The sequence below is a fragment of the Bos indicus genome, chromosome X (assembly GCF_029378745.1).
Source record: "Bos indicus isolate NIAB-ARS_2022 breed Sahiwal x Tharparkar chromosome X, NIAB-ARS_B.indTharparkar_mat_pri_1.0, whole genome shotgun sequence".
Classification (NCBI taxonomy): Eukaryota; Metazoa; Chordata; class Mammalia; order Artiodactyla; family Bovidae; genus Bos; species Bos indicus.
In genome coordinates, this window is record NC_091789.1 from 3,879,443 (window position 1) to 3,892,265 (window position 12,823).

Sequence of the window (12,823 nt, forward strand, 5' to 3'; positions counted from 1 at the left end):
AGGAGTCAAAGATGATTCAGGTGAATGGAGAATGAGTATGTTTAAGAGGGAAGAGATGAATTAAATTTGAGACAGCTTGAGTTTCAGGTACATCCTCTACGGACGGCCAAGTGAAAATATCCAGTAAGCAGTGGGATCACTGGGTTTGAGCTCAAAAGTAACATTTTAACTTGGGAGTGATCTATTTCTTTAGGACTGTGAGAGCAGAAAGAACCAGCCACAAAGAGAAAAGAGAGTGAGAGTAGCAGAAGCCTTCAGAAAGAACACAAAAAGGAAGAAGTTGAATGAAACAAATCTGCCAAAGAGGCTGAGAAAAAGTAAAACAGTGTGAGAGAGGACTCTAACCAGACAGACCAATGCTAGAAAAGCCAACCACAGAGAGAATTTCAGGAAGGAGGCAGTGGGAAGGAATATCAAGCGCTGTGTTGAGATTTTTAACAAAAAGATGGGGGACTTCCCTGGTGGTCCAGTGGTTAAGACTTTGCTTTCCAATGCAGGGGGTGTGGGTCTGATCCCTGATCAGGGAGGTAAAATCCCACATGCCTCACAGCCAAAAACCAAAACATAAAATAGAAATAATATTGTAACAAATTCAATAAAGACTTTAAAAATGGTCCACATTCAAAAAATTCTTAAAAAAAAAAAAAGAAGATGGGGCTCAGAGATCACACTGGAATATGTGACTGCTGACCTAGAGGCCTCTGTACTCAGTGGCGTGGTGGAACAGAAGCCAGTAAATACAGAACCATTCTCTCTCCTTCCCATTGCAGCCAAACTCCTTGACAGGGCAGAGGCTGGTGACAAGGAGCAGAGTGAGGGAGAGGTTTTTAGGATAAGAATGTCTGCCCACAAGATGGAAAGGAGCCAGCAGAGAAAGCAGGCAGAAGGCAAAGATGTGAGAAACAGAGGTAGTCAGGATGGAGCTGAGGAGGAGAGGAGGGGGCTAGAGGACACCTCTTCCTCCACAGATGCATATTAAAGCAGTCTGAAGGGTAGAAGGGAGAAAGCTAATGGAACACCCATCAGAGAGACCAACACGTTTTCCTTCAACTCCAGGGGCTCCAGCGATCCCTGTCCATGAAGGGCAGTGAACTTACCCCTCCGGAACCAGACATCCCCAAAGGAATGGCTATTCTATGCCTCCAGGCTGGCTTTCCGCTGTGAACAGGTTTTGTGGGATCTGAGAGGCCATTTGCAGGCCTTCTTATCCCACAAGCAAGCCCTTTACTTGTTTATCAAGGCTTGACATTTCCTGAAATGTTCCAGTACAGGGCACTACATGTGACATGGTAATTTACAACGTGAGGCTTACATCACATATTATGCATACAGATCAGACACTTATTCACATAGCTCCCAACAGCATAGTTATTTGAAAGCATTTGAAGCAATGCTTTCAAAAACTTTCCTCTTTTCTGAAAGCATCTTAGATTCTGATTTGAGGTGTCAACGATTATTCACATCTGGTGGTCAAAACAAACCTTGCACTTGAACACAAACGCTAAAGGGCAGTAACGAAGAGCTGGAAGTTCATCAACACGTGTGTGGTGACTGCTGCCTGGTCCCACCTGGTTTTGATCATGAGGAGGGGGTTAAAGAACAGACTGGAAACCTGACAGAGCAGCAGGAGCCCAGTGAAGAATGTGGGTCAGCAGGCAAGCACAAACTGCCATGTTGAGGCACAAGGCCCAGGCTCAGGGCTCACAGCTACTATGCAAATGCCTGTGGCAGCGAGATCATTGGCCTTGCCCATCCCCTGGCCTCCTCCCCACCCCCATTCTTATAAGCACGGCAGCAGGGCTTACCAAGCCCACCATGCCACAGCATCCCCTGGCAGGTGTGCCAGGGCAGAGAAGGGACAGGCAAATGGAGCTGGTGAGTGACTTAGCCTTCCAGCGCTAGGTCTGGGATCCTGTGTCTCGCCTCCCCTGTGAATTCTCCGGGGCAAGGCCTCCCCACTGCCCCCGGGTGGGCTGAGTTGAGCTGGGCAGGGCTGGTGGGAGAGGTACCTGAAGGGTTTGCTGTCAGGGTCGGTGTCCTTGAAGCCCATCTCCTCCAGCTTACAGCGGCGGTACAGCTCATAGTGCCGGCTGTGGGTCTGCTCTCGGAGATCCTCCATGTTGACTCGGATCAGCATCTCCCGCAGCTTCACAAAGTCACAGTGGGCTTCATTTTCAACTGCATGGCAGGGGTTGAGGTATTGAAAGCCCATTGAAAGGAAGGTCAGAAGAAGCAGAAATGGACAAAACGAGAGGTGAAATGTCTAACGGTGACATCACCTTTTAACCTGTGTATATAGAGCTCGAGATGTTGCCTTCTAGTTGGCTTTTGTACTAAAAAGGCAGATGAAAAATTATAAGAATGACAGTAATGGAAAACAGCAATACCATAAAAGTATCTAAGAAGACATCTGGTAGACATTTAGATTCAACTCAAATTTACCCATCAGACACTCACAGGAATGTTTGCTTCACACGACTTTTAGGACAATGGCAAATGGACATTCAGCCATCTGTCTGATAAATACTTGCAGAATCTTTGTTCCCAGGATAGTATGAGGCACTGGGAATTCAAACACATGGGGTCTTGCCCATAGGAGCTTCCAGTTTAATGGAAGAACAGATGCAAACACACAAATGTAACACAATGCAAATCACAGGATCCCAGAAAAGGGAGTCCTGAGAACTTCAGGGAGCATGAAGACTTTACTAAAGAGGGGACAGACCCCTAGGATGACTCGTGAAGGAAGACTAGGAATTCAGCAGGCAGATAAGGGACTCATCCTTGCAGGGTCTCACTGAGGTTAGGCAATGTTACAGCTAGAAGTCGCAGGGTTAGGATTCCAATCCAGGTCATCTAAAGGAGAGGCAAAACCTATGACCAGGTATCAAAATCCACAGAATAAGAGTGTAGAACTAGGACATGGCTAGATGGTTGTGACAAGGAGGGATGTGAGCCATGAGTGTGGCCCATTTGGATGGTAGATGCTTCAAAACAGGTGTTTTCAAAAGGTGAATAATGGCCTGATGGCAGCAATGGTGACCAGGACAGAGTGTCTCTGGGCGCGGTTCCACCTTGCTGGAATGGGGGTGTCTGGCCTGACCACATTGGGACAGTGGCATCTGAGATGAACAGGCACAGTTACCCCAGATTCTGTTTCACAGGTCTGGGAGAAGGTCGTGGGGGCCGGTGTCTGGACACGGGATGAGTTTATGGTAAACCAACCACCCTCTCACGTATAGCAACCCTGACTAGTACCAAGGGTACCTTACTGCAGACTGCAAAAGGAATTGTCTCAAGCCTATAGGCAATAGTTTGTTTTTAAATTGCAAAGTAATCATACAAACAAAAGAGTGCTTGAAATGTACAGTTTAAAGGATCAAAAATAAAAAGGACACCACTGGATCTATGGCCCAGGTGAAACATTACCAACTCCCTAGACATCCTTTCCTTTTTTTTTGGTAAACTTTGGCCACACTGCAGGATCTTGGTTTGATCTTAGATTGGACCTGCATCCCCTGCTTTGGAAGGCGGGGTCTTAACCCCTGGACCACCAGGGAAATTCCCCTTTGTGTCCCTTCCTGATCACATTCATGCCTCTCCTTCCCTGCCACAAGACTTAACCACCATCCTGACTTGGGGGTTTATCCTTCCTTCGTTTCTCTTTATAGTTATACCATTTACGCATGAATTCCTAAAGTTCAGTTTTGTCTTACTTTTGGATTCCATATAAATGGAATCATACAGCTTATATCTGTCTATGATTTACTTAGCTCAATGTGCTGTTTGTGAGATGCATTGCTGTAGATGTACAGTCCATCCATCTTCACTGTTGTATAATATTGCATTATTTGAACATTCTGCAACTCACCCAATCTATTTTTAATGGCTCTGGGTTGTTTCTACCTATTTGCTATCATGAACAACACTGTTGTGGACATTCTTGTACGTCTTGTACACTCAAGTGGTACACCTGCTTTCTCACACTCTCTGTCCTACCTTACTGCAAGTATATTTATTTTTGTTTTAGGAATGCTTTCTCCATTGGAGACAGAGAGCTTGCTCAGTGCAGAGAATCCAGGTATGAAGCCAAAGTTTGCCTGCTGGTGACCCCTAGAGATGCCTGAGGCCCAAGATGAATGAGTAGAAACTGGGGACAAGCAAAGGGACAGATAGAAGGGGACTGCTGAGTGTAGCCCCTCTCCGGGAGATTCACTCACCTTGCACAGTGCCCCAGGGGTACTGCCGAGCTTTCATCATCTTGTTACCTATCTTTAGTTCTTCTGTGCTGCCAATGACAGCAAATGGCAGGTGGGCCTGCAACAGGAGGCAGACAAAAGCTGAGAATTCTGGGTAAAGGCACTGAGTGACCCCAGTCCCGCTGCTGCTCATCGCGAGGGCCTCGGCACCCCCGCCGCAGTGTCCCTCACTGCCGCCACCATCAGGAGGCATTTCATAAGCTCCCAGGCTGTGTAGGGAGAAGAGGCCTACTCCAAGCTTTGCATGTTCAGAAATTCACAATAGAAGGTAACCAGGATATGGCCGAGTGCGTAGGGAACAAAGACAGAAAATAAGCAGAATAATAAGCAGATACACAGATTAGCCAGCTATTCAGTCTTCATGGTTGCTGAGGCGAAGCGCCTTCGGAAGGCAGGTGAGTGGGACACAGAGGGCTATGTGTGGAGAGAGAGTAAAGGAGAATGGAGGGGGCTGGAACCACTGCTCCCTTTCCCCAGAGTATGAGAGCCCAAAGAATAGACACGCACGGAAACCACACTGCTGACTGAGGTGGACGCACCTGGTCTCATACTATCCTGGAGCAAGAGCTTGTCCTGAACTCTCGAGCCTAGAAGTCAAGTCCCCACGTGCCCATCACTGAGCTGAGTTCTGTTTTAGGGGCTTTAAAGGGAAACAAAGGGAGTAGAAAATTCACTCCCTTACCCTCTGGGAGCTTACGATCTGGTTAGCGAAGACTGAATTCCATACCTGAAATCACAGAAGACAGAATATGCCCAAGGGCTCAAGTGTACAGTCTGGCACCCTGCACACAGTAGGTGCTTAATAAATACTCCTTGAATAGCCATGGGAATAGCAGGGGAAAGAAAAGTACAAATGGGGTGTATAGCTTGGTGCTTGAGATAGAGAGGGATAATAAGGCACAAGGCCCAGCTGATGAGGCTGCTTTCATGCATCAGAGAAGAGGCAGGCGCCCCCAGTCATACTGTGAGGCCTGGGACACGCTCACAATGCTCCATTCCACGTGAAGTGCTGAGTCACCACTGGCCAAATGGAACCACTGATTAAATACTGTTTACAAGCCAGGTAGAGCTTTACTCAGAAGGGCTTTACAGAGAAGCAAAAAGTCCACTGAAACAAGCTTTCTTAGCCTGCTTGGACAAACAGGCCTTGATCTCAGATATTTTGACCCACTTGATAGTCAACAAAAGAGTCTGAAATGCAGTACTTAGATGCAATCTCAAAAACAACAGAATGATCTCTGTTCGTTTCCAAGGCAAACCATTCAATATCACAGTAATCCAAGTCTATGCCCCAACCAGTAACGCTGAAGAAGCTGAAGTGGAATGGTTCTATTCTATGAAGACCTACAAGACCTTCTAGAACTAACACCCCCAAAAGATGTCCTTTTCATTATAGGGGACTGGAATGCAAAAAGTAGGAAGTCAAGAAACACCTGGAGTAACAGGCAAATTTGGCCTTGGAGTATGGAATGAAGCAGGGCAAAGGCTCATAGAGTTCTGCCAAGAGAACACACTGGTCATAGTGAACACCCTCTTCCAAAAACATAAGAGAAGACCCTACACATGGACATCACCAGATAGTCAATGCAAAAATCAGATTGATTATATTCTTTGCAGCCAAAGGTGGAGAAGCTCTACACAGTCAGCAAAAACAAGACTGGGAGCTGACTGTGGCTCAGATCATGACCTCCTTATTGCCAAATTCAGACTTAAATTGAAGAAAGAAGGGAAAACCACTAGACCATTCAAGTATGACCTAAATCAAATCCCTTATGACTATACAGTAGAAGTGAGAAATAGATTTAAGGGACTAGATCTGATAGACAGGGTGCCTGATGAACTATGGACGGAGGTTGGTGACACTGTACAGGAGACAGGGAGCAAGACCATCCCCAAGAAAAAGAAATGCAAAAATTGCTGTGAAAAGCAGAGAAGCAAAAAGCGAAGGAGAAAAGGAAAGATATATCCATTTGAATGCAGAGTTCCAAAGAATAGCAAGGAGAGATAAGAAAGCCTTCCTCAGTGATCAATGCAAAGAAATAGAGGAAAACAATAGAATGGGAAAGACTAGAGATCTCTTCAAGAAATTAGATACACCAAGGGAACATTTCATGCAAAGATGGGCTCAATAAAGGACACAAATGGTATCGACCTAACAGAAGCAGAAGATATTAAGAAGAGGTGGCAAGAATACACAGAAGAACTGTACAAAAAAGAGCTTCACGACCCAGATAATCACAATGGTGTGATCACTCACACTCACCTAGAGCCAGACATCCTGGAATGTGAAGTCAAGTGGGCCTTAGGAAGCATCACCACAAACAAAGCTAGTGGAGGTGATGGAATTCCAGTCGAGCTACTTCAAATCCTGAAAGATGATGCTGTGAAAGTGCTGCACTCAATATGCCAGCAAATTTGGAAAACTCAGCAGTGGCCACAGGACTGGAAAGGGTCAGTTTTCATTCTGATCTCAAAGAAAGGCAATGCCAAAGAATGCCCAAACTACCGCACAATTGCACTCATCTCATACACTAGTAAAGTAATGCTCAAAATTCTCCAAGCCAGGTTTCAACAATACGTGAACCGTGAACTTCCAGACGTTCAAGCTCGTTTTAGAAAAGGCAGAGGAACCAAAGATCAAATTGCCAATATCTGCTGGATTGTCAAAAAAGCAAGAGAGTTCCAGAAAAACATCTATTTCTGCTTTACTGCCTATGCCAAAGCCTTTGACTGTGTGGATCACAATAAACTGGAAAATTCTGAAAGAGATGGGAATACCAGAACACCCAACTTGCCTCTTGAGAAACCTGTATGCAGGCCAGGAAGCAACAATTAGAACTGGACATGAAACAACAGACTGGTTCCAAATAGGAAAAGGAGTACGTCAAAGCTGTATATTGTCACCCTGCTTATTTAACTTATATGCAGAGTACATCATGAGAAACGCTGGGCTGGAGGAAGCACAAGCTGGAATCAAGATTGCCAGGAGAAATATCAATAACCTCAGATATGCAGATGACACCACCCTTATGGCAGAAAGTGAAGAACTAAAGAGCCTCTTGATGAAAGTGAATGAGGAGAGTGAAAAAGTTGGCTTAAAGCTCAACATTCAGAAAACTAAGATCATGGCATCTGGTCCCATCACTTCATGGCAAATAGACTGGGAAATAGTGGCTGACTTTATTTTTTTGGTCTCCAAAATCACTGCAGATGGTGAAATTAAAAGATGCTTACTCCATGGTAGGAAAATTATGACCAACCCAGACAGCACATTAAAAAGCAGAGACATTACTTTGTCCACAAAGGTCCATCTAGTCAAGGCTATGGTTTTTCCAATGGTCATGTATGGATGTGAGAGTTGGACTATAAAGAAAGCTGAGTGCTGAAGAATTGATGCTTTTGAACTGTGGTGTTGGAGAAGACTCTTGAGAGTCCCTTGGACTGCAAGGGGTTCCAACCAGTCCTAAAGGAGATCAGTCCTGGGTGTTCATTGGAAGGACTGATGTTGAAGCTGAAACTCCAATACTTTGGGCCACCTGATGTGAAGAGCTGACTCATTTGAAAAGACCCTGATGCTGGGAAAGACTGAGGGCAGAGGAGAAGGGGATGACAAAGGATGAGATGATTGGATGGCATCACCGACTCAATGGACATGAGTTTGGGTAAACTCCGGGAGTTGGTGATGGACAGGGAGGCCTGGCGTGCTGCGGTTCATGGGGTCACAAAGAGTCGGACATGACTGAGCAACTGAACTCAACTGAACTGAACTGACGTCCTGCTGTGTGCCAAGCATTAAGAAGAATACAACATTGAAAAAGCTCAGAGCCTAGCCCGGCAGAGCTAGGAGTGGAATACATGTCTCTTTGATTTCAAAGCCCACCCCTGCTGGTCTGCCACTCCCTTTGGGGGTTCGAGCAGCAGATCAGGGGAGCACTCTAAATCCAGGGGTTTAGAGTGAACAGGTGAACTGGCCAGGCAAGGCCAAATTGTAAGAGGCAGTTTAAATCTGACCTCACAGTCAATACTTCCTTTCTGTTCTCCTCTAGCCCTGAACGCCAAGAATGTTCTTCAGAGTGGAAGAACACAGGTGTCAACTGGGAGCTCAGCTCCAGCACATCTGCTAAACCACTCCCCCAACCCCGCTGAGGTGCTGGGCCTTCACCCACTCTCAGTTGCTCTCCGATGATTATCTCGGGTCTTGCCACATCCCACTGCTATGACTGTCTGCAAATAAGGGACAGAGGAAAGAGGGAAAGACAAGGCTATGGATACGCAGAGTGGGCAAGGGGTGGAGGTGGGAAATGTTTTGTCAGTTCTAATAGGGCCATGGAGGGAGGCGTGAAATCCTGGAAACCCTGCCTAAAGGCCGAAGCATCTCTGATCTCAGCCAGCCAGCTTTCAAGGTCAGAAGGGGCGGGGGTTCAATTGGGCACAATTCATCCCCCCTCAGAGACCCAAGACATGCTGGCAGCCTCCAATTAACCCGCAAACACTTTCCAGGAAAAGGCTGCCCCACCTGCAGAAACCTCAAAGCTTCAGTCACTCGAAGGGGCAGCCATGACAGAGGGCTAGACCAGGGGACTGGTGGTGGAGCATTCCCACACATCCTGGGCTCTCAGCTGAAAGTGATGCAGGAGGAGGGTATGTGAAGTGGGAAGTACTTCTCTGGGCTTAAGAGCGAAAGAAGAAAAAAAAAAATCCAGAAGAGAATAAAGGCATTAAAAAAAAAATGTCAGTATTCCCTTGGGTGTGTTATTTTTATCTCCAAAAGACATTTTCAGTTAGCATGACAGGGTCACTTGCTTCCCCCTCCTCTTTAAACTGCCGTCACTTTATCCCTCCCTGCTCTGAAACACACAGTCCCCGCCATGGCAGCTTCAGAGGGCTCCGAGACCTCCCCTGGCACACTCATTTCCAACTGGCATCAAAGTCTGTTCTGATAAGTTTCTGCAAGGATCTCGTTTCCGAGTGCTCCCAGGCAGATTTCATTTGATTCTACAACAGCCTTCCAGGGCAGTTATTATAAGCCCCACTCGTGATTTGGAAAACTGGCGTACAGACAATTGAAAGGACTTGCCCAGGTTCCTACTTCCCATGCCCAAATCTTCCCAAGGAGCAGTGAGGACACCACGCTATAGCTGCCAGCCTTTGCCACCACCCAGGGCGGCAGGTCAGTTCAGCTTTAACCATGAAGGGCAGGAAATCGTGGGGTTGGCTCTGGCCGCCTTGCTGCTGCTCTTGAGAGCCTGGTGGCTCTGACAACTAGAATAGAGTCAAGCAGAGCAGGGAGAAGGTAAACCCTCCAGTCCCCACCCCCTACCCCCCTGGGGCTGGCACTTTGTAGGTGTGGGCCCTGGGAGGAGACTTGAAAGACAGCACTGCTGCTGAAACATGGATGGGTTCCTATGGGGATTCCATGTAATTCTCACTCACCCGAGACCTCAGATGCCCCTGTCTCAGAAACTCCAACAAGGAATAGTCCCAAGCCTCCTCTTGGGAGTCTGTTCCCACACTCACTATCTTTTTTTTTAGAGTGAAAGAAGGCTTATCCAGGGAGGAAATACATTCCGTAGACAGAGTGGGGGCTATCTTGGAAGGCAAGAGAGGCCCAGGGTTATGGGGTTGTAGACAAAGTGATAGGTAAGAAGTGGATTTATTCAGAGAGAGACACACTCCACAAAGTGTGGGCCATCGCAGAGGATGAGTGCCCAGGCTCACTATCTTTATGGCCTCATATGTCCCTTAAATTCCTCTTGGTCCATTTAAAAGTGTTTGATGAGTCAACCAGCCTGAACTATTCTATTCTGTTTCTAAGACACCCATTCTATTAGGGAGGTTAGATGACCATCCCCCTTAGCCCAGTGAAACACATTGTCAGGACCACTGATTCCTCATCTGATAAGATCTAGAGTGGGCATAGCTTCCTCCCAGGAGGACAGTATTTCCTAGTTGTGGGGCTAGTTACACTGGCCTTCATTCTAGCCTCCTACTGACCACCGAGCAAGAGAACTGTCGTTTACCATCTGAGCCATCAGGAAGCCCGAGAGCATTGACTGATCCTCCCAAGTTCACCCTTGGTGGTGACTCACACACAAATATTACCAACTGTGGAAATGGCACTGCTGCCTCGGGGTGGGGGGAGACAGGCTTGTACCTATGGGTCTCCCTGTGACCCTTCTGGCCACCCATATGCTCTCACTGGGCCCAAATGCCTTTGTGGGGGCCAAATCCAAGAGCTCACAGGCAGCCAGCTGACTGAGCCAAGTCGAGTAACTGGGCCTATGCCCTGCTCCCTGGCCGTGGTTTGAACCATTCAAAGAACATTAAATTTGAACAACATAGCAAATTTTGGGCTTCCCGGGTGGTGCTAGTGGTAAAGAACTTGCCTGCCAATGCAGGAGACATAAGAGATGTGGGTTCAATTCCTGGGTTGGAAAGATCCCCTGGTGGAGGGTATGGCAACCCATTCCAGTATTCTTGCCAGGAAAATCCTATGGACAGAGGAGCCTGGCAGGCTACAGTCCAAAGGGTTGCAAAGAGTCGGACACAACTGAAGCGACTTACCACAGCACACCAGAGCAAATTTTAGCACTGAAGTCTGCCACCTTGAGAGCTATCAGAGTATAGGTGGAAAGTGGCATACAGCAAGACCTCTCCCCCTCTCTTTTGAGCACTCTGAGTTGAAATAAGTGTTTTCAGAGCCACCCAGGAGCCAAGAGGGAGGCTAGACCTCTTGACTCTCATTTCCTGCCGTGAAAATCCCGAGTGGGGAACTAAGGGATGACTGAGCAGTCTTCTCCACTTGAGCAAGAGGCTTCTTCCATCCTTCCAATCCAGTTCCCATGACAATTGGCTAGGGTGGCTGAGACTGTGGGGCTGGGGTCAAATCCAGAATTGAGAGGCCAGCATCCATTTCTCCTACCACCCAAACCTGGCTCTCTGATGATGCTGCTTCACAGGCTACAACTTGTCTGGAAGGCCCAGTGTGACACAGTTGCTCCAGGGATAGTCAGGCTAAGCAATTCTCTGTACGTATTTCATAGCACCTACTCCCCCCGCCTTCCCCCATCACAACAAATGTAATACACAGTTTTCACATGCATGCCCCCTCCCTTGCACATGCCCAGTTCAGGCATGCTAGCTGTAAGCCACCCCTGTCTTGAGCTATCTGTCACATACAAAAAAGCCTGGGGGAACGCAAGAGAATGAGTGCTGAGGGATGTTGCAGGGATAACCCCGGATCCACTCAAATAAGGTTTTTCAAAGTGAAGCATTGGCACACTGGGACTATTTATTGTAAAAAAAAAAAAAAAAAGACCCCAAATCCCTTCACAGGTGAAGCAGCGTAGTTGAAGACTACTGCTTCATAGCACGGGAAGTTTCCCACCTTGAGGCCAAGGCTGCCCGGGCTTCAAGCAAGGGCCCAGAGGTAAGCTGAAAGCAGAGCCCAAAATGATGGTCACTCCTGACCCACCACATAGTCAGAGGTTGTTCTGTGTGACACCCTGAGATTGCTGAGGACTCTTCAACCGTATCCATATCCATCCTCAGCCAAGCAAACCACCAGCCTGAAAGCTGCCTAGTGACTCAGGGAATACATGTTCGGAAGGGATCCATGGGGCCCGATGTTCTGAGGTGAGTAAGAGTTTCCAGACCTCAGTGTGGTGACACCAGATGACGCTTCTCTCTAGGCTCCAGTTTTCTGGAGATAAGGTGCCCCTTCGGGTTTTCTTATCCTAGCAGAACCTAATTTTCATCAAAATGTCCTGGCAGCTGGAGACGATATGCAGTAACCTTATTTTTTTTTTATTTAGTTTTTCAGTATTCAGGCCCAGTCAGAGAGGCCACAACTCCAACTCCCACGATCCACACAGTTCTATCCTCCGGCCAGGTTTGTCAAAGATAACCAAGGGCCTCTCATCACAAACGTATCTCTGGTGCGCTGATGGGCAAAAAGGCAGGCAAGACAGTGATTTGCTGCCCCACTAGGTTAATTTGTTGGCTGATTCACAGGAGGTGGTAGCTTATGCGTAATGATGACTTAGGGGGTGGTGGCAGCAGGAAAGTTTTCTAAAAATGGCTTTTATTATAAGGCTTTCCTGCATTTGGCTATATTCAGGCATTATGTCATTAGGAAAAAACTGATGACTCTCAATAGAGAAAAAGAAATCTGTTCCAAAGCAGAGGCTTTCTGCAAGCTATTAGCTGTCTCCTTGAAATCACAACATTGAAGATTTCACAGCAACAGCATCAACACATTGTAAAGAAGCATGAGGAGCCATTTGACTCCCTGCCTCCTTCATTACTCATTCCTCTAGGAGGGGAAATGGGGGAGTGAGAGGAAACATGGCAAGTGGTTGGTTGTTTTTTTCATTTTTTCCCTTCGACTCATTCACACTTAATAAAGCAAAACATAATCATGAAGTTTAAAAATAACATTTCTCTAGTCACCAGAAAAATTGGAGACTACATATCATTTTTCCTCCCGGGGGCAGAGGGCTTGATTATCTGAGTACAGATTATCCTCGAGTCTCCAAAGCCAGCCAACTTTCTCACACTTGCCT

General features: G+C 47.0%; 1 protein-coding gene across 7 annotated transcripts in view; it reads right to left on the reverse strand.

Annotated features, from left to right (window-relative positions):
• SEPTIN6 (septin 6) overlaps positions 1-12,823 on the reverse strand; it is a 73,790-nt gene that overhangs the window by 13,638 nt on the left and 47,329 nt on the right. For all 7 annotated transcript variants that reach the window (XM_070784209.1, XM_070784211.1, XM_070784213.1 and 4 more), the window contains exons 6-7: positions 4,221-4,317; positions 2,010-2,178 (exon numbers count right to left, since the gene is read on the reverse strand). In XM_070784209.1, coding sequence (XP_070640310.1) covers positions 2,010-2,178; positions 4,221-4,317 — 266 coding nt within the window. The remainder of the gene's footprint in view (positions 1-2,009; positions 2,179-4,220; positions 4,318-12,823) is intronic.